General features: G+C 30.5%; 2 protein-coding genes across 4 annotated transcripts in view; both read right to left on the bottom strand.

Annotated features, from left to right (window-relative positions):
- The window catches only part of Slip1 (SLo interacting protein 1), a 198075-nt gene that overhangs the window by 107656 nt on the left and 67118 nt on the right, over positions 1-23301 (bottom strand). The gene's annotated exons all lie outside the window — the stretch shown is intronic.
- On the bottom strand, positions 2496-12848 carry LOC140674908 (uncharacterized). Its single transcript, XM_072908842.1, has 9 exons — positions 6170-12848; positions 5741-5860; positions 5475-5592; positions 4577-4841; positions 3825-3962; positions 3666-3756; positions 3337-3485; positions 2980-3112; positions 2496-2874 (listed from the first exon to the last, which is right to left on the bottom strand). The coding sequence occupies exons 1-9, from the start codon at positions 6311-6313 to the stop codon at positions 2821-2823; spliced, it is 1212 nt and encodes a 403-aa protein (XP_072764943.1). The 5' UTR covers positions 6314-12848; the 3' UTR covers positions 2496-2820.

The raw sequence follows: 23301 nt of genomic DNA, 5'->3' as shown, positions 1-23301 counted from the left end.
CCGAAAAAAATATTAATGAAGCAAACATGCGTCGCTTCGACGCAACATCGGCGGTGGCAATTTTTACGAATGCATAACATGGTGCACTTTCCTAGTCGTGACAGGAAATCCATTTGTTTACATCGAGTCACGGTTATTAATATCGCGTGTCTCGTTATATCTCATTCCATTTCGTTTTTCCGTTCCATCGCACTTTTTCGCGAGTCGCTTCTTGTCGTCTAATCATTGAGAGAACGATTCTGTAAGAGATGCCACTCGTGATAAATCGACACGGCTACGCTTGAATAGATCGCTAAACCGTCTTCTGAAAGAATATATTAAGACGTCCGTAAAGTCGGCCACGCGTTATTATATATTTAATGATGCTAAAGGCGAGAAAAGTTGGAAATCTTCGCGCTACTTTTCGCAAGGGCTTTATTCATTAATAGCGACTTGTAACATTTTATGTGTGTGCCTGTATGTTACATAAAAAAAATTTCCTTATAGTTGGAAGAAATCATTCATATAAAGCATATGTGATTAAAAATAAAAAGATTAAACAATATACTAAATAGTTTCAAAATTTACTTTTTGATATTAATATTTATCAATAATTAATTTATAATTAAATATTAATTTATTTTATATCAATAATTAATTCATTTACTATATATATTTGTTTATAATAAATTTTAAAAATGCATAGATTTTAGTCTGTCAGAATTAAGTGTCATCAAAAAAGATAAGAGCACACATGATTAAGATATATTTATATAAGAGCCATATAACTGAATATTGTGCAAAGTACAACTGTTTTTATCAATACGTTTATTAAAATCTCTTTTTATCGATGGATCAAAGGTCATTCATAAATAACTTAAAGAATTGAAAAATAAAAAGTGATACCATACTGTGGTTCTCTAAATAATTTATATTCCTTTTTCCCATTTTTCACAATTTCGTACAATTTTTCGAATCAATTTGTTAAAAAACTAACTCCGCAGAAATTCCCAAATTCCTATAGGTGAATCGTTGCAGTAAAAGAGGAAATGTACATCGATTAAATACCATAGTCAAAAAGAAGAAAATACGTCGCGTCGGTGGTAAAAAAAACTTTTGGCATCAGACGAAAAAAATGAATGAAACAGATACGGGGAAAACGGTGGAAAAAACAATAGGGGAAAAGGGCTCTTTGTCTTTCTCTCAAAGTATAAACCAGAGCGAAAGATGAACCAAAAACACAAAATGACGCGCTCCCTCCCTCCCTCTCTCTCTCTCTCTCTCTCTCCCCGCGCGAAGTTAAAAGTTAAAAGGGGATGACTAATGTAAACCGGTTCGGAACTCGTTAAGCAACGCTAGTCCGGTCGCGTCGCCGAGTTTGTATAACGAATACAAGTTCGTTCATGCGTATTTTTTTCTTCTCTTTTTTTTTTTTTTTTTTTTTTTTTTTTTTTTTAACCCGTAGTTTATTTTACACACAACGCGACGCCTTTTTCCTATCGCTCGCTTTTGCGTCTGATCATTCTTTCATCGTCATCGTAAACGCGTTTACCGTTTCCCGTGGTGAAAAATGGCAAATGCGATACGGGAGGATACATAGTTCCGCCTGTTTACATCGAAGGATCTCGACGGTTGAGCTTTAGTACGCTTAATGGAAACGCATTTGCGTCGTTTGTCGACTCATTGTTTGTTCTCTGTGCGCAATCTTCATCTCGCAGCATATTTATTTATCATCATTTTATTTATTAAATAACTACATTTAAATTAAATAGTTATACAAAATTATATTTCGATTATTCTCCCTTCTTGGCTGAAGAAAATAAAGATTATTATTATATTTTGGCTATTCAAATATACTACAATGCGATTTTAAACATTCTACAGACATGTTTAAGATATTCAATGAGCATCAGTCCTGTTGAAACCGTTGCAGCAGTACCCCCCTCCTTTTGAAGGATCGATAGAACTGAGTATATATTACAGAATTTCCGTAAATTATAGTGTAAATTGTCTAATTCAATATAAAGGGTATATAATGGTAATACAAGGTGTTAGATAAAATGCCATATAATCGAAACACTCGTAATTTCATGTCTTCGGCTCGGAAAGCGACAGGGGAGCAATTATGCGATCGATAAAATTGGCGCTGGAAGATAAATTTACCGCAAGTTTATCTTCTATGGGAAAACATTCACGAAATAATTTATTGCTGCAAATTTATGCAAGTAGTTGTCTTTTCTCAATAGAAAGAAGCAGTTTCGCGCGGTTCATTAGCTTTATATAATACGATACATTTCTTTCTTAAGAGAAATGATATATTGTTATATAAAGAAATACAAGAACAATATAAAACTTTTACTATTGCATCAGTCAACATACACATACTTTTATTGAAATGATAACATACTTTATATATATATATATATATATATATATATATATATATATATATATATATATATATATTAATAGCACATATAAGTAATGTAAAAACTTTTCGAGTTTTTTGTTGGGGATTAATAACTGTGAACTTGTGTATGTGTGTGTGTGTGTGTATGTCTCAACTGTTTAAATAATGCACAACCAACAAAAAATAAAATTAACAGTCTTTATGATGTGACTATTTAGTTCGTGCAATGCATGTTTTGATTGAGTGATATTTTACGTTTAAATCCTACAACATATTTGTGTTTATTAAAAGAATATGTATAAAAAAATATTTAAATTTTAATGAGTGTTATTTTATAATATCTCAATGACAAGAATAACTAATATTCCTTTATTGCAAATTGTTACATATATTTATTATATTATTTGTATATATATATTATATAATAAAAATTATTCTTGCATAGAATACATAACGGTAAAATAGGACAACGACGCCTTCAGTAACTGAAATTAAATATGTCTTATGTAGTTTTCGGTTGAACCACATGTCAAACATATTATATAATAATACGTTTATGTAATTTATTATACATAGCTGATAATTATTACCGTAGCGAAAAGCTCTAGAGATAATGAAATTACTCCGCCAAAATTTAGGCTGACAGTTTTGCTACCTCTTTGTAAGAGAAACAATATCACCTTCTGTATATGTAAAGGTGCGATGTACCACTGAACATTGTACCTAAACAGAATGGATAATAAATCGATAATTGTGAAAAAAACTTATTTAATTTAATTTAATATTTAATATTAATATTTAATTATTTATTAATTTACTTTTTTATAAGTACAACAGTAACCTTTAATACACGCGTAAATAAAGTGCACTAAGCTTCATTTTAATTAATAAAATTCTTAACCAACTGATATGTGATGAGATAAATATAAAAGTAATTTATCTCTTACGCGGTGAAAAATACATGATTGTTATGATCCATAATTTCTTGTCCGACATTATTGATAAAAAACAAGTATAAAAACATAATAGTTGCAATTGAAAAATGCATTAATAATTGCTCAATATCATCTCCAATTGTTGATGTATTTACAGCAATCTACAACACAATATGTTGTACTTAATATTTACGTATATTTTATAATTGATCGTTTTATAGAGATAAGGTCATAAAAAATGTTTTTCTATGACCTTATTATTACTTTTTTTTCATTCATGATATCATAATACGTGATATTATTCGTTAAAAAATAAATTTAACGAAATGAGAAAAGCTCACTCCATAAAGATTAAGGCTTAAACAAAGCACCATAACAATGATCAAAAGAAAACGCGATTTCTGAAAGCTGCGCAATATAAGTAGACTGTACCTTAAAAAAATAAAATATTATTGTATGTTACAATATATAATACACATAAACAATATTTGAACACTAACTTGATAGCTTTGCGATGCATATGTACAGCATGAATTATTTCTTTAAAAATTATAATTTCGTTTTCACGGTCAAATCTTTTATCTAGGTCAATATTTATTGGCATTTTTGTTGCCATTATTGCCTTTTCAATGCGGTAACTATATACATATATTTTGAAATAATATTGTATATTAATATTGTATATTAATCTGTGTGCATTTGCGCGCGGGCGCGTGTGTGCCTGTGTGTGTCTACGCGGAATAAAAAGATTTTTGGATAATATAGATTTGCAGGAAAATTCATCATTTAAAAATAAACAAAGTTCCTTCTTAAAAATAATTAATTTACTAAAAATAATATATGATCTTGAAATTATTTCGACAAATTATTCAACACATTGAATAACAAATTAATTCTTATTCTATCAATAAAATAAAAAATATTTTATTACAACAACAAAATGCATTTACTGAAAAGAAATAATTTTGTCTTAACATGAAAAATGTGTAAATTTACAAATATACCTAGTTGTGTTTTTCCAAATATCTTTCTAGTTTATTAATATAAAAAAGATTTTCTATTCTATAATTTATTTTAAAAGCAAACTATAATTATTTTTACATTTCATTCACAATAGCGACGATGACTTTGCTGTCATAATAATAAATTCTTTTGCATCGCGTAAATATTTGTTAAATGAAAAACAAAAAGCATACAAAGTGTTATATTTAAAATCAATATCTTTCATTAATTCCAATATTTAATGCTTTACCTGGCGATTCTAAACATTCCACAGGCATATGTGAGATATGATAAAAACATCAATCCTCCTCCCACTAATGTTGTCCCCCCTATAAAAAGAGCTATGTCCATATACAGCAAGATTAAGTAAAAATGATTCTCGTGGCTAATAAAGTACTCAGGTACGAGCTGTTTCATCACACGTGGCTGCGTTACGTTTATGTGCAGGATAAAACCCAGAATGCTCGGAATAATTGTAATGGAACCAACCATAGTTGACATAAAAACATAAAGTACTAAGTATTATTTTTAAAAAGTAGAGGTGTGAATTATCGATTTTTCTTTAATACATGTGTCGTATACATTTCAAATTTCATTATCTTGCAAATACTTCTTTGTATCAGATACATTTGCAAAGTCAATGATCGTGAAATGTCTGATCTAACATTTTTTGTTTTACTTAAAAATTAAGATAAATAATTAAAACAAAGTATATTAATATAAAAAATATTCGGTTCATTTTTTTAATTGCCAATTTTTATTTTATTATTATTATTAATAAGTAAAACTTTTAGTAAAGCTTACACTTTTTCACATTCTGTGATATATAGTACATACAGGGTATGCGAAAATAAATGATGGGGTTTCGATCAATTTTTATAAATCTAACGAATTATTTTCATCTCAATATTTAATTTGTGTTATTAATAAAAATCGATCGAAACTCTATCATTCACTCTCAGAAAATCTGTATACATGTATATATATGAGAGAATATCAAAGATATTATATAGTTAAGATATTATTGTTTTAAGATATTATATGTTTACACTACATTTAACAGTTCGATATCATTTGAGATGCTTCAATTTTAATTGTAATCTATTTTACTTTGCTATTTGTTATATAAAGTATCAATAAATGCTTACTTATAATTATAACTGTAAATCGTTTCGCTTTGTCCCCATATTTTTTAAAAATAGCGAGTTCATTTTCATCTCTTAGCTTATTATTTATATGCTGAAGTTGTTCCAATAGATACTTCACCTAATGTATCAACAATACTTTGGCATTCATCTCGTAAATTTATTTAAATTTGGATGACTGTTGTATGGCTTCACTTTTCACAGCATTATTGAGCAAAGTACTTTTGTCATAACATTATTGAGTAAAACACAATAAAACTCTAACTTACAACTTGAATGTTAAGTCGAAATGAGTAATATTCAATTGAATACGTAATCAGTAGTAGTGCGAACGAAAGAACTTTGATGACAAGATCAGGAGTGCATTCTGCAGATATAAATACTGTAAGCTATAATCAATCAAAATTTATTTCAAAAAATAATATGATAAAGAGATACTTTATTTCTTTTATTTGATTATTATATTGCTAATGTGTAATAATTGCTTTTATATGCATTATAATTTATATAATAAAATTTATATAATAATTTAAAAAAACAAAAATTCTTAATATAAAGAAAATATTGGTTTTCTGTTATCTTATATTATTACAACTACATATCTCTGTTATATGTTCGTTAATATTATCAATAATAAATAGGTCTGCATCATATTTGTCTAAATATTGTTACAAATATAATTAAAAATATAGATATACCTGAAATATAGTAAAGCTGGTTAAAAAACCAGAACACAAATTTATTTGAAATTGAACAAGCCTTGATTGTTTATAAGGCCATAAACCAACCACAAGCAAAAAAAATCGATTCAGGTTAAATCGCGTCTCTATAATATAGACCATCACTCTGCAAGAGTTGAAATACGTTTGACTGTGCGCGCGCGAAAAGATCTGGCAAAGCTCCAAATTGTTTTAATAAAATATAAAGTGTTTTAAAATTTCTCTCTTTCTGTGTAAATTCTAGCGTAAATTGTCTAATTTAAGATAAACGGTGATAGACAAAAAATATAACCGTATAATATCGAAACACTTGCAATTTGATGTCTGCTGGGGGAGAAACGGACCAATTACGCGATCGATAGACTTGACACCGAGAGAGAAAATTTACCGCAAATTTATCTCCCATAGAAAAACATTCTTGAGACAATTTGTTGATCGAAGTTTGCGCAAGCGTACTTGCTCTTTCTCAGCGCGAATAGTTTTATGTGTTTCATTCGATTGTATACATTCGTGCGATACGTTTCTTTCTTAAAGAAAAACGCTGTTCAAGTTACATAGTTTCCTTGCCAATAAAGTGCAAAGCATGTAATACAGCAAAATTATATTAAATTACACATATACGTTTTTATGCACATGTACGTTTATCTCTTATAGTATTTTTACATCGCACGATATAAAAAATGATGTAAATAATTATCAGAAATTAAATTACTATGGATATTGTAATTTATTTCGACTATTTAAACAATTTCAACATTGAAAGAAAATAAAATTAACACTTGACAATATGTATTTTTTAATTCGTTTAACTAATATTTTATTCAAATCTGTATGTATATTTAGGTGTGTTTCAAAGATATTTAAACTTGACAAGTATAAAGTATTTCTCTTCTTGCTTTATAGCGCGATACGATTTTAAAAGAACAGATTACCATCTCCGGTAACTTTATTCGACAGTGTCAAATTTATTTGCAAGTTTAACATGTAATCATATGACTTATTTTTTGCGTTACTCCTGCATAGAATATAACGGTGAAATAGACTAACGTTCGCTTCGATTAACTGGAATAAAATATATCTTATATGTAAATTCCGTGTCGTATATTAATTGTACTACTATGCAAGAATACATTGTGTGTGTGTGTGTGTGTGTATATATATATATATATATAATGACAAAAAAATCAATAATTTGATAAAACGCGGGAGTCTTCAGCCTCTGAATGTTTGAAGTATGTGTATCAAGTTTTTAATCTTTGTTAAAATTCGTAAAAATTTATCACGTGACGTATATATGTCACATGGAAGATATGTGATTGTTGTGATCTGTAATTTCTTATCCCATATAATTGGCCAATAATAAATATAATAATATGGCTGTTGCAATTGAAAAATGTAACATTAATTGTCAAAATTGTTGATCAATCTTGATATTATATATATATTTTACGATATATTATATTATATATTTGTCTTCCAGCGCGTCAATGGTCTTAATTCAATATAAACGCGGTAATTGACTGTAATAAATAAATAAAACGCTTTCGTGATCGTAACATTCGCAATTTGATGTGATTTCATTTGAGAGGAAATGGGCGATTATGCGATCGATTTGACACCGGGAGAAAAGTATAATACAACGCACGCGTTTATTTCTCACACGAAAAAACATTCATGAGATAACTTGTTGATCGAACTCCACGCAAGCGCATTCGTTCTTTTTCAACATTGCTGTTTCATTGCAAGAAGTGCATTTATAGAACATATTTGTTTTTTTTTCTTTTTTGTGCAAAAAGTGTCGTTCCGTCTTACATATCAGCTACAAAATTATCAGCGGTAAAATATGTATAAACTATTATAGTTTGTTATTTAAAATTTATATATATATTTGTGCCATGTAAATTGGTATACGAAAAATATTGTTTATATTAAAATTATGAATATACATAAAATTAATTCTGTTTATTTCTTGAAAATCTTAGCATCGTCGATGTATCTCCTGCTATTTAATTTATATTATATTTTAATATTATCTTATACATATTAATTATAGTATTACATATAATATTTTATATTACTTATTCATTAGTAAATATTAAATTAATTATTATTTTTATATCCATATAATATTATTTTATATCATATTATATTTTTAAAATTATCGACAGCACCTCATCTCCCACAAGATATACCGCGAGAATAATTGAGAGTATCTTTTATTGGCTCGTTCTGATTTTCATCCGATATATATATATATATATATTTATATATTTGCTAAAATCCATCCAGACATAAGACACTCTTGTAAATTAAGTACGTTTGAACGTGCTCTTGCCTTTCGCGGGTCAGATATACAGGTCGCAAATGGAAAAGCCTTTGAGTACCGCATATCCTGCCAAGGTATTCATGTTTTTCATGCATTCTCTTTCCTACTTCTTTTGCTCTCTCTCTCTCTCTCTCTCTCTCTCTCTCTCTCCTCTCTTTCCGCCAGTCTTAGTCGTCGTGTCACTTCCCACGATGTGGGAAGGGTATTTCCGCCGTTGTTTGCGAACCGCGAAATGCCATCGAAAGAGACGACGGATGACGCGTCTCCGAAATAGGGTAGAAAGTGAAAGCACCACATCGAGCGAAAAAGAAGAAGCACTTTGCAATCGCGAAGAGAGAATGAAAGTACTATGTCAAGATAAAAGCTTCGCAGTCATAAAGAGAAATAAAAAAAATCTAGCAATATAGGGAGAAAAAGTTTCACCCTTGTAAAAGAAAATAGAAAAAAATGTAATAGGATTTGAAAGAAGGTGAAAGTACCACGTTATATGTATACGTAAGGGAAGGGGGAGGGGGATTTTACATACTTACGAACTGCAAAAATGCACTCTAGGATCCAAAAAAAAAAAAAAAAAAAAAAAAAAAAAAAGTTTTGTAATCAATCTCGCGAAAATTCTGGGTTTAATGGAAATTTACACACATGTAAAGTAAATAAATTCAGATAAATTAATTTTTTCAGGTGTTGCCTAAAAATGATTCTAATATGAAAAATGTTATGTTTACACTAAAATTAATTCTGTTTATTTCTGGTTGTTTCTTAAAAGTTTTAGCATCGTCGATATTTCTCTTGCTATTTAATTTATATTATACTTTAATATCATTTTATATTAATTATAATATTAGATATAGTATTTTATATTACTTTATTAATAAATATTAATCAAAAGAAGTGAAATCATCCCTCTTATATAAAATATTTTTTGATATCTCGAATAATTTTCGAAATGTATCAAGAAAAGTAAAAAGCTTTTATATATGAAAGATAGTTTCATCTCTTAGAATAGTTTTTTGAGGAGTAACTAAAAATTTCTAAATTCATCTATTTATCCCTTCTGCCCTCCATATAAATCATCTCATCAAAATCAGAATTTTCGGCTTCCTTAAAAGAGAGATAAAAAAAATATAGCAGAATTAAACAGAAAACGAAAGACTTATACAGAGGAGGAAGCTTTGATTACAAAGTAAAGTAAAAAAAAATATAGCAGAAGATGTGGAAAAATAAAATAAAATTACGAAAAAACATGAAAAGAATGCAAGAAAATTAATAAAAATAGAGATAAAAAGAAAAAAATAAAAAGGAAGGATAGCCCATCTATTTCTTCGACTTTTCCAGAATAATTTCTCGTTAGAAAACTGTACAATTTCTTTACCTTTAAACTTGAGAGCATATATTTTACACGCGAATATCGAACTAACGCGTTTGCGCGTGTTTGTAGGGAAAAGATGGAAAAAGGCGGAAAGAGATCTCCAAAGGGGAGACGGGGTTGGCGGAGAGAGAGAGAGAGAGAGAGAAGAGCGAGAAAACGAGAAAGAGAGCACGGCAACACGCGGCCTGTCGGCGTTGTGTCGTCAGCCGCGATTAAAATGTAAAGGGATTCATGCCGCGCAGCCAATTTATATGCGTCTGGCTAGGCACTGAAATCGGTCCGGTATCCAACACCGTCTCCCCGTCCTCTCCTTTCCTCTTTTACTCCCCCTTCAGCTTTTTCCAACACCCATCCACCATTATTCGCGCCCATGCTTCTTTACATTCGATCAATTCGAATCTTCGTCGAAATGCGTGATTCTATCGCGACGTCGCGTCTCGTCGCCTGACAGATCTTTGAATTAGAATCAACCATAATCTGGCGCGCTGTAGATGTAGAGTAGATGTACCTACTGATAAAATTTGGACCCTATCCCAGATTTCGCCGCGAGATATTGAACCCTTTGAGAAATGAGATAAACGAGCGATGCATCCCCGAAACTTTGCAAATTTTTATTCTTTCGCGTTCTTCTTTTTGTTCTCCTTTGAAAATTTGTTCTACCTCTATTTTATGAAAGACATTGATATGCTACTTTAGTAGCTTCCCATTCCCCTCTATCATAGAAATAATCCAATATTTCTGAAAATTTCAAAAAATACAAAGGAAGATATAAAAATTTAATTGTCAACTTTTTTATTACTCCCTTTGATAATAATATAATAATTTTAAATATCAGGTAATAATATAAATTCTTTAACAAATTTTTGGTCTCATAGAAAATTAACGTTTCACATTTTGTGAACAGATGATCCAATTATTATTGTTTAATATTTAATATTTTTGTGCTCTCGGTTTTCTTAACACAGTTGGCATTTAGAACTTTGAAGTAAATTTTACGTTGTAAACAAAATATTTTCATGTCAGCGAAGTAAAGTAAAACAAACTGATAAGGCTTTTTCGAGCAAAGAAGAAAGCCGTTACGGGTTTATTTTAAATATTTATCTATCGTCAGCTTACCGAAGAGAAACTCACCGAGTTATAAAGTTAATTATATTGACTTAGTGAGTTTCTTCAGCAAATCGACGATATAGACTTTCGCAACAGTCTTTTTCGATTTACTGCCCGAGTATTTTATCTCATTGTTCGTAACATGATGTGCTGGCTGTATCTTCCACAATAGGAAGAAAAATGGGATTCGTTTCTGGCAAGGAAGATCCTCTCTTCCTCTTTATATTTTTTACACATAAGTATCAGAAGAATATTGAATAAAATTAATCAAGTGAGTTTATGAAAAAAATCTATATGTAAAATCTCATAATTATAATTCGTGTGAAAATATAATTGCTAAACACGACTCGTGATATATAAATAAATTTAATAATTTTTTCCTTTAAAATATTATATTTTAAGAATATTAATTTAAATTATATATTAAATTAAATATTAATATAAATTTATTATAATATTAATTGGGGACACAAGATTTTTACAAGTTATAGTCCTAATTTCAAAAGCCATAAAAAATTTTTCCTTAACGATATGTAGCGATTAATCATAGAACTTATTTTTAATTATCGCGCTTGTTAATTATTTTATACGAAACAACTTACAAGATTGAAATTTATTTTTGAACGAATAAATTAGAAAGATTTGTAAAAATACAATTTTAATGCTAAGACAAAATGATTTATTTTCAGTAAATGGCTTTTGTTGTTGCAATAAAACATTTTTTGTTTTATTGAATAAAAATTTATGTGTTAATTCAATTTGTTGAATAATTTGTCAAAATAATTTGCAACTCATATAATATTAAATTAATTTTTACTAAATTAATATTTAAAAAAAAACTTCGTTTATTTTTGTATGATAAATTTTCCTGGTCTACTCTATGTTATCCAAAAATCTTTTTGTTCTGTGTAAACACATACACACACACACACGCACGCAAACGTATACAGATTAATATACAATATTTCAAAAATTATGTGTACAGTTACCGCATTGAAAAGGCAATAATTATAAAAATGCCGATAAATATTGACTTAGAGAAGAGAATTGATCGTAAAAATGAGATTATAATTTATAAAGAAATAATTTATGCTGTAAATATGCATCGCAAAGCTGTCAAGTTAATGCTTAAACATTGTAATAATATTTTATTTATTAATATCTTACTTTTTTTTAAGATACTCTCTACTTATATTACGCAGCTTTAAAAAAACCGCGCTTTCTTTTGATCATAATTAATGTGCTTTGTTTAAGCCTTAATCTTTATGGACTGAATCGTTATTTAAAAATAAAACCGACTTTCATTCCTCCTATTTTTTCTTAATCTTAGTTAATTTGTGATTTCTATGACTCGAAGCATCGGCTCGCGAACGTAAAATGTCGAACTCTCTTGCAAAATCCAATCTTAATCTCGAGTCGAAATCGCCCGACATATCTCCTTCCCCCATTCTCTCCCCTTTCGTATCCTCCTTGCAAGCTGCTCCTTTGCATTCGATGTATTCAGCAGCTCGCGGATTCGCGCGTGAATCTGTCGATATTCTGTCGGATATGTTGGATACCGGAAAGGAAAACATTACGGCGTCGTCTCCTGATATCCCTGATTTTTCCTCGCGATTTTCGCTCGATATAGTCGACTGATCGAGAAAAATATTCTCTCCTTGAACATCGTACAAGTTTATAAATTCCATCAAACGCTCGTATTTCAATGCCATCGAAATGTATTCTTGTAAAGAGGAAAACCACATAAAAGCGAATGTTTTCAGTCAATTTTAATGTTTTTCTAATATTTGTTTTTGATACCATCAGAAAATTCAAATTATTTGTTTAACAAAATTTTGATATATTAATATAATTTTTTATATATATTTTAATATATCTAAATAAATTTTACATATATATATATATATATATATATATATATATATATATATACATATCTTTTTTTATGTAAATCTATTAAAATATAATATATAATATAATAACAGAAAAAATTTATTAGAAAAGATAATAGAGATTTAAAAAATGGAGAAATGTCGCGATCTAAGTGTGCTCATAAAACAGAAAATATATATAAAAAAAAAAGCAATTAATTTATATGGTAAGTATTATACTATATGCTTTGCTGTACTCTGTATATTTTTCAACGAGTATATATTTTTTATCGTAATGGGATCAAAGGAAAAAAAAGAAAAGAAAACTTCGTTCTAGTATTCATCACCGCTCAGTGAAGGAAGAGTTTACATAAGGATGATGAGCGAAGAACACTTTGCCACCAGAAATTCGATTTTTTTTTTTTCTTTTATCAGGGTGTACCGGCGCGGATCACTTACGGCAAATCCATCATAAAGTATGCGCGATGCGATGTCGTCGTCACGGCATGCATTTAGACGCATCGGGACGAGCGGCGCATCGTAATAAACGTGCGACAAATAAAATTTCGTAATCATGCGTATGCGCGACGATAGGATAGATGTATCGCGGCTTCGTCTGACTGCTGATAAGATCGACGCATGTTCGCGCATTTACAATGAAGTGAGCAGATGCGACAACACGAAAATCACCTCATATATAAAAGACTGATTAATATTTAATTCTCTTTTATTGTCTCCGAAATATTTTAAACTCTGCGGATATTTTTTTCAATCACAATTATATAATTTTTCAAATATATCATCAGTTACATATATATTTTTAATTATATGATGGCGTGTGAAAGCCGATTAACTCTACTAGTTGTCACTGTGTACGACTGTATCACCTGTAAAATATCTTTTAAATGGCTCGAGCAGGATCGTACTTTTGACTCGAAAAGTTTCATCTTCAAAGAAAATTTCAAACATTATCAGAAATTATTCGCGAACAATTTACTATTTTAATAAAGTGAGCGAAAAGGCAACGTCTCGAAATTATTAGATGCGGAATGTTGAGAAATAATGGAGAAAGCAAAAAAAAAAAAAAAGAGAGAAAAAGAGAAAGAGAGCGAGAAAGCATAATGCTAATGGCATCATAGATTTCTACTCTTCGTTCACCCCTTTTTCATTCGCATTTCATCGTTGGGGGATGCAAGATCGCGCGTCGCGCAAGGCAAAAGGACGAAGGGATGAGAACACAACTGAAAAGAGCGCGCGATTCGCTTAACCCTCTAAACGCGTGGAATAATTTACGATCGGTCCCATCCACGACAGTCTTCTTCGAAGGTTTCTTACACCCGGACTACTTTCCTTTTTCTCCTTATCTCGCTCTCCCCTTCTTTCACCATCCGCCGCGGAAACCACCCCTGTTATCCACGATTTTGTTGCCGTACCACCCATCGCGAAATGCCACCGGAGGAAGAGAGGGAGAGAAAAGTCGTCGGTTCCACATATAAACCAGAGTGCGATGTGGAAGAGGTGGGTGATCGATCTACTTACTTTCGATTTATCAGAAAAGCTAATCCTTTCACGCCGTCTTGTTCCTTCTTACAAATAAAAATGCTATTTTTTGTATAATTTATAATGCTACGGATATCGTAAATCGTCTCGTACAAACGAAATTTTTCATTGAAATATTGTAAATTAAAATGGCAATAAAAAAAAATGTTGCTCACAAATTAATTTGACATGATTTTCTAAAATTAAGTTTGAAATACTAATCTCTTGTTTTTGAATAAAATTGAATAATTTATGTATAATAAATATATAATATAGCACTTTTTAACGATTAGCGATACGTCTGTCATTAATAATATTATTCTATCATTATTAGTAATATTATTAATTTATAATTATTAAAAATCAATTGTAAATATTTATCGAAATATCGATAAGTAATACACTAAACATATTTAAATAATGACACAATGAATAATCATGTTGAAAAAACATTCACTTTTTTTCTATTATATAAACAAGATTAGTGTATACTTTTTTAATATTAACATTAATTTGAGAAAGTCATGTCAATTAAAAAAAATTTCTTTTAATTAATAAATATAAAGCATCGTAAATTTTAAAAAAATTATGAAGCAGAAGTTAAATAATTTCTATATAAATACGTTATTATAAAGTTATATAAGGGGGGATGCAAAATTAAATTTTCAAATATATGTATCGATACACCTGAAAGAAAATGTTACTTTGTAGTGAGCTATATATCGAGGATTTTATAATAATTCGATATTCATTACGAGGACAGCCTTTATCGCGTAAGCTCCGGGGAGACACAGATATACCGTTGAAACTGTGAGAGACGGCAACAAACGATAGTTGCATCCTCCTTCAGACTCCCTTTTGTGTCAGCCTCTTCGAAGTTACGCCTCCATCGAATTTACGTCGAACTCCTTTGTGCGGTGGATCACGACAGAAACCAAATTAAGAACGAGCCTTGGTTTAATGGGATTTTCAGACGCAGAGACCAGGACAGACTTGAGGGATGACTGACTATATCGTATAAATGTTCATATATCCAGGATTATATTATAATAAAAATTCATCACTAATAAAATGTACAGGAGGTACAATCACGATAGATAAATATCTAATATATTTTAATATGAAAATATTCTTGTCGTAAAATATGTATGTAAAATATATAGACTCTTAATATATATCATAATAAAAAGTAATCTTTTAGCGTCAGCCAATATGTCTCTAAAATGATAATTTAATTTTCAAATTAAATTATATATGTATATATTATATAATCTATAAATCTATAAATTTCAAAATTTTATTAACAATGTAAAAATAAATATTATATATAATATATAAACAATATAATATTATATAAAAATTCTATTACAATCTACAATATATTTTCGTAATTTTTCCTTTCCTAATTGGATGAGCGATATATTCCGATTAAAAAAATCAGTTTTTCCTTTAAAACGTTCTCGAATTGTGCAAAATAAGTGGACGACAAAGCGCGCTTCGCAACGATTAAGTGTCACACAGTGGTAACAGAGAAATTTCCTGGCAGCCATAAAATCAGTGGTGATCACAGAGAACGATTGCCGGTACCACCCTCCAATGTACCCTTGATGTCACGTCGCGAAACAAGCGGGATACGCATTTAATGTCGCTAGTGGCGTTTAAATCGAATGCACTGCCGAGATCTATCGATCCGATTTTGTCAGGGAGACACTTCATTGTGGGACGCAATGCGTATCAACGAGCCACAATCTACCATGAATGGACAGTCTATAGCTTCTCCGATTCTTCTCTGATAGAAATTGACATGGCAGCTAGAGAAGCGATAGCCTATCAACACGCTGCGAAATTTTCATCGAGATTTAAGAGACGTAATATTTATGAAAAATGATAATTTTGGATGGAAACAATATAAACTCTGCAATGTTTGATTAAATAAGAGATTAAACGATTATTTATTCTTATTTTTCATGATTTATTTCTCTCTCAGTAAATGTTATTATTATCGTAAAATAATAAATATATCCCTTATCTCAAAATGGCTCAGTAAATAAATTAATTATCTTCAACAGTAAATATTTTGTTACAACTTGTTATTGCGCTGCATTTAATATTTTAGTCGTATCATTACATAAATAAAAAATTGATAATGAAAATAAATTTATTTATATTGTTGGTCTTAAGAAAATAATTCTAAATTGATTTTAATAAAAAAATAAAATTTTTACTATTTAAAATCATATTACTAAATAAAAAAAAATAAAGCTGATTATCATTTAATAATAAATTGTAGTGAGAATGAATAACTAAAGTTCGCTCTTTTTCATTCACTTAGATTTTCACATTCTTTGGCATGCACTCTGGTATGCCGATGTCATCGATCAATTCGAGATGCTCGATACGCGACACCAAACCGAGGACAGCCGCGAAAAGTGGATAAACAACGACTCCCCCGAGTCGTTGACTTTCTCGAAAGTTTGACATCGGAGATGTGCAAAAGGCAGAAGTGACCGAGTGGATTTGGATTCCGAGAATCTCAAAAAGATCGAAACGATTGACAAACTATTTTGTATAAAACATTTTTTATGTTGTCGAAAAAAATCACACAGTCTCAAAACTGCCAATAAGGAGATGGAAATATATCCTTCATTATCTTTTATATTTAAAAAAGAAGACGAGAAAAATCATACATCACCCATATTTCTCCAATATGAAATATTGAACAACCGTTTCAAGATCAATTTCTCAAGAAGTGAGAATTATTTTTTCAAACAAAAATTAAATCGACTATAAACTACTTGTATTCCACGATGTTGATGTACAGCTTTTATTCGAAAATGTAATTTTTCATTCCAATTTAACTCGAGAATACTGCGAAACTACTAGATATTAAAAATTATTTGCTACAATACATTACGCTTAGGCTACGTAAATTGATGGTTAGCAATGAATAGTTGGATATCGTGCAAACTTAATTTAAACGGAAATTAATGGGCCGCTCCGGAAATTGTTGGGAAATAAAATACGCGCTCAACAATGGAGGCGAATTCGCGAAAAGGAAGAGAAAGAAGAGAGGCGATTGTGAGTTCGATGCCTCGAGTGGTCTCGTCGTCTGGTTCGGTCGAATGGAACGCCAAAAGAGGAAGAGGATCATCAAAATAATTGCGTTAATTACAAGAGTATCTTTAATAAACGATAGGTTTATAAGTACGATGACTCAAGCTGTATTTTGCAACTTAGTCCGAGTCCAACGTAAAAGAATCGGACCAGATGTTTTTTTAAAACAAAGAGTTTTGTCCTCGCTCTTTTAATGTGAATACTATCGATTAATAATTATAAGTATTTAAAAAAAAAATGTCATTATTCTTTTTCAGCTATTAATATTAACTAAAGCGTTACTTACTATATTATTAAAATTATATTATAGTTTTATTAAAATCTATTATATTATATTAAAGTTTATTATATATATTAGTTACATATTATTTACTTTATGTATTAGTTATATATTATTTATTAGTTTTATTTAAATTTTGTTTATTAAAATTTATTATATAAAATTTTACGTATAATTTTAATATAAAATTTTATTTATTATACATAATTTTGATTTTAAATGTGTCACTTTGGATCTCATTATTTCTTCATTTCACTTGATCGCACGAAATGCACCAAGAAACAATAGCAACGATTGCGGCGCCAGTGTCGAAGGAAATCGCGACTTCCCTCCCGTGTCACCCCCGTCTTTCTACAATTTCCGTTCAATCACGAGAAACAAGACTTTTCCCTCGAAAGCGTTCGCCTGACTCTCGAGGATGGCCCGTTAAACGTTTTGTTGTCGCACCAATGCTCAACCAGGCATAACCAGAAAATTCAGCCGACACCGCGCACTCATCGGCCATTTCTCACAGAAATGTCGACAAAGTGCCATTTCCTTCAGGATAATACATAAAAAACTTTGCAAGCAAAAATACAGTCGCGAAAATTGTTTTCAACTCGCGAAACTTGGAAACCGAAACTACCTCTTGTTGTCTTGTTTTTCTCCTTTATTTTTTTACCACGGATATCTTAAAAAGTGCCGAAGTAAAGTTAACTCGAAACAGTGTCTTTCGTGATTTTGAAAGCGACTCCTCTTCGATAAGAATTTAAACCAAACTCTAACTAGAAGTGATTTAAGAACTGAAAGATTTTAGAAGAATCAAATTTGAAAACTTTTTAGTTTTTGTATTTATTATTATAACAGCAAAAGTATAAAAATAACATCTTTTAAATTTATAATTCTCCTCGCATAATAATATTATTCTAAAGTTTCAAAAAAATTACAGAGAAATAAAAAGAGAATTATATATATTTTATATTTTTTACGTTACCAGGATATCCACTTAAATGTTGTAGAAAAATTTCTTAATTTTTCAGGTATTTTGTTGTTCAAAATTCCAGGTAAACGGAATATTTTTTCAAGATTTCTTTGATGTAACTTTCTAAAATAATTTTTTTTTATTGTCTTCATTTTCTAATATTTTTCATTTATATAAAGAAAAACATTGAAGTATCAAGTGCTAGATTTGCATATATACTGAAAAAAATATTTGTTCACTTGCATAACATTTTTTTCTTTATAACTAAACTTACAAATAAAAAGAATATATACTGCATATTCAATATTTCGTTAAGATATTAAATATATAAAGAAAGACATATTTTACTTATAATATATTTCAAACATATAATTCATAACTTGACTTATCGCCAGATTGCTCACAGTATAAAAGTATTATCAAAAAAAATTTCTTTTTAATTCTCCAAGTTTCAATAAAAAGAATTCCACGAGAATTCTCAGATTTCTCTGGAAAGAAAAAAATCAAAATCCCTGAAAATTCCAGATTTTTTCTTTCTCGAGGAGTAGACACTCCGGCTACCTAACTTCTTTACTTCTCATCGATCGTCACAGATCTTTATCGTCTAAAGTTCCCACTTTAATTATATTAATCTCACCTGACGTTAATAACAATATTATATATGCTCGATTCTGCCGACGCTGATTAATTGAATGATAAATTGCGACGTGCAAGACGATTGAGAAGGCGCGCGCGTAATTAACGCCGTATCAGCGGCGCGTATCGACGTCGTCAGCGCCGGGTATTCTTGCCGGGTCGCTAAAAGCATCGAGAGTTCCAGCGAAAGCCGACTATGCGGTGCGCAGACACGGTGCCAAGTTTGAGAGTTGAGAATCGAGGGTGCCTGGAAGACCGATTTCGAGACCCGTCGACCCGACGCGAATTCACAGAGTTCTGGTACCGGTTAATGCGATTTCAGAAGCGGACACGCGAGTCGGGGGGGACCCCCCCCCCCCGGTGTCTCGTCAGCATCGCTTCTTCTCGACTATGAAATTCTTGATTCGAGAGTCGCATACGTGCCATATAATTTCGCTCGTTTGGACATTATCGGTCTACAAAGCCTCGCATTATAAAGTTAATGACGTTTAGTTTGTCAAATGGGAAATTTCGCGTCGCGTTTTGTCGCGGTAGATCGCTTCATCAATTTCTTAATTAGCCCGGGACGCTCCGTTGGACGGGAGAAACTTAAAGCGGCGGCCTCGATTAGGTTAGCTGCATGTCGATTGGCGATGATGGCAAAGTTAGGGGATCGTCGCGACGAATTTGCCGAGTTTGCCCTGGCGGGTAATGGAATTTCCACGTGGCCACGTGGTGCAAGAGAATATACGTCGCTCCAGCCGTGCTTTCCACGCAAACGCTGTGCTAATAAATGCGTTTAATACTCACATAGCGAGACAATCTCGAAGTGAAACGCGATTATCCTATATACAACGGTATACTACGTACAGTTTTAGCAGGATTCGTGATAGAAATTAAATAAGCATTAATATCTAATGTAACCGTGCAAATAAAATTAAGTAAAATTAAATAAACGTCACACGTTGTAAAGTAAGTTTTCGCGAAATATTTTTCATCAAGATATTTGCTTAAATAAAGCTCTATTTTTTTCATAAAATCATTATTTCTTTCCAAGACTTTTATTTTTATTTCTTTTCGTCTTTTCAACACATTATTAAAACTTGATGCAAATTCCAATGGCGTTTAATATAAATTACATCAGCGTGTAATTTGTAACATCGAACATGCCTTTTTACATAGAAATGCTACGAAGTTCTTGCTGTGTAGGAAGGGTCGACGGGAAACATTATCCTTGCCAGATGCGAAGCCATGAGACACTTCGGTCTCGAGGGCGTCCCTTAATAACGGCGTGAAATTTATCTCCCTGCTGTGCTCGCGACGATATAACGAAAGTGTGACGGACGAGGATGATAATCGCAGAGGGAGAGAAGGGGGAACGCAAATTTAGTCCCATAGTTGGAGAGAAGGAATTCTCCGGCGTTTCGAACGCCACAATTAATGCGATTTCGTGATACCTGTTAAATTACACACCTAACACGATATGAACCCATAATAGAGGTAACATACTTCATTACATTCTCAAATGAATTCGAACTTCATACGTAATTTCGAATCATCAAGTGGTTAATTAGTGTGTAAGTTATGTGCTAACATAAACCTAGGAATATTATAGATGAGAAGGATATCATGATCACACAACATACGGAGCAAGTAAAAAAAGTATTTTTAAAATACAATAATTATTTTTAAAAAAATATAAAAAGTTAAAAAAAATTTTTTTAAATATAATTTAAGCTAAAAAAAGAAGTATTGTATTGCTTAACATTTTCCTTTAAAAAACATTTATTATTATATTACTATTTTATACATTTATGATATTTTTAATTATTAAATTTATTAAAATGCACTTGCTCTCTCTCTCTCTCTCTCTCTCTCTCTCTCTCTCTCTCTCTCTCTCTTATTTTCTTCTCTTTTCATAATGTAATATTCAATTATTGTTGTTTATAACTAGTCAGGAGAATTGGTAGAGACTTTCTCGTTTTTTTCTGATGAAATAAAAATTCCGTTTATAACTCTCGAGAGACAAATATTCCCGCAAGACTCATCTTCATCTCTCGTTGTAATTTACTAATTTCTTGGCGAGCTTATCATTGTTATCCATGTTACATTACGAAGAGAAATAACTCCTGCCGCACTGCGACTACCACATTTGTGTTTTTGTTCTCTTTCTCGACGATCCACTCGGTTATCAGGGAGTTAATGATGATTAAACGGAGTTTAAGTTGCAAGATAATCAGCACTGCTGCGATATTAATTAATTAGAGAAACGCGCATTAACCTACACGCGAGTGTGTCCTAGAAAAGAATTATTTTGTCACAATTTAGAATGATTTACTAATCAAAACGAACGCATATACTTTCTGCTCGCCAAGAAAAATTTTTCGCCGTTTCTGAAGTAAACATTTTGCGAGTAAATAGAATTGGTAGGTCTGCAATTTTCCATCGAACAGTTTCTACCAATCGAAAAAATATTATTCTTTCAACTTAGCAAATTTCAGACTGAATAATAATTTTATAATCTTCTTTTACTTTTTTTTTTATTTCTTGATTTTTGATTTCTAATCGATAAGCAGATATTTCGTCCTTTGTCATCAAAGTCGTACATTAATTCGATATTTGTACAAAATACCACTATTCTCTCGCGAATTTTTCTGCATAAAATATTGTCAGATTGTGCGAATCTAAATCATCGATTGAAACTATGAAACTTTCACTTCGAAAGCTGAGACATGCTGGGATTATTAATCTCTCGCCTTTCTTTGATTGGTATCGTTGATTAGAACACCCTTTGTATCCACGAGGCGTTACGACGTTCGGGGTTGCTTATTCATCTTAATCATAACTCACTTGTTTACGTGAGGAAGATTTAATATAACTCTTTGATATATATAAAAGCATATAAGTCCATATTAAAATAATAATAATATAAGTTTACATAAAAAATTTAAATATAATGAAAAATAGATATATATTTTAAATACAAAATTTGTCTATTTTCTTTCACTGTGTGAAAAATTTCATTCGATGTTTAATTACATATATTTTGTTTTGAAACCACCTTGAAACTCTAAATAGTAGATTAAACCTTTGTTAAAATAAAAGATTTTCTAGACTCTGGATTTAATGATTGTATTAAAATATGTGGAAATATAATTTTTTTTTAGAATTAAACTGTTAAACTGACAAATTGTATCAATGATTTTTTTATAAAAGCTATAATAACAGATAAATAATGTATAATTATCAAAGTTTTTATAGTGTCAGTTATCGTCCGTCTAAACGGTTTAATAGGTTATAAAATTCTAGAATTGCTATATCGCGTGCAGTTAACGGCGTACATTTAGAAATTTACTGCAGCGGAAAGCTGTGTCAAAAAGGCTGTTAACATATTTTATGAGAATTTTTATAATGACTTTTTATACCGTCTTAGGTAACTTATTAAAATATAATGCTTGTATAATCTATGCCGCAAAGCGGACACAAGTGCGTTACTCATTCACTATTATCCGTGAAATAATTATGATTAAAGCATAATCATTCATTTGATTCTCTCCTGAAATTTATGGAAAAACTTATAATTACTTAATCATTAAGAGAGATTTTGCAAATCTTCTTTACTCGCTGGATACTTTCCCGATACTGAAACTAAATGCGCTCTTTGTGAAAGTTTATTTTTAGTAATAAAAATTATAATTTTAACATTTCTTTAAAATTACTAAAATAAAAATTATTAAATCAAAATAATGTAGATTATTATATCATCTAAAGCTTTAAAGTTGACAACAAAAATATTATACGCCTTAAAGTTGCAAAAACTTCGAGGTTGGCCCCTCCCCGTATCAAGTACCTACTATTTTCGATGGCTTAAACTAATAAAACTATTTCTAAAACTGATAGAGAACTATATAAAACTCTTAGTGGAGTAATCA

The sequence above is a fragment of the Anoplolepis gracilipes genome, chromosome 16 (assembly GCF_047496725.1).
Source record: "Anoplolepis gracilipes chromosome 16, ASM4749672v1, whole genome shotgun sequence".
NCBI lineage: Eukaryota > Metazoa > Arthropoda > Insecta > Hymenoptera > Formicidae > Anoplolepis > Anoplolepis gracilipes.
Note: the sequence above shows the minus strand (reverse complement) of the source record. Positions and strands in the feature narration are given on the sequence as shown.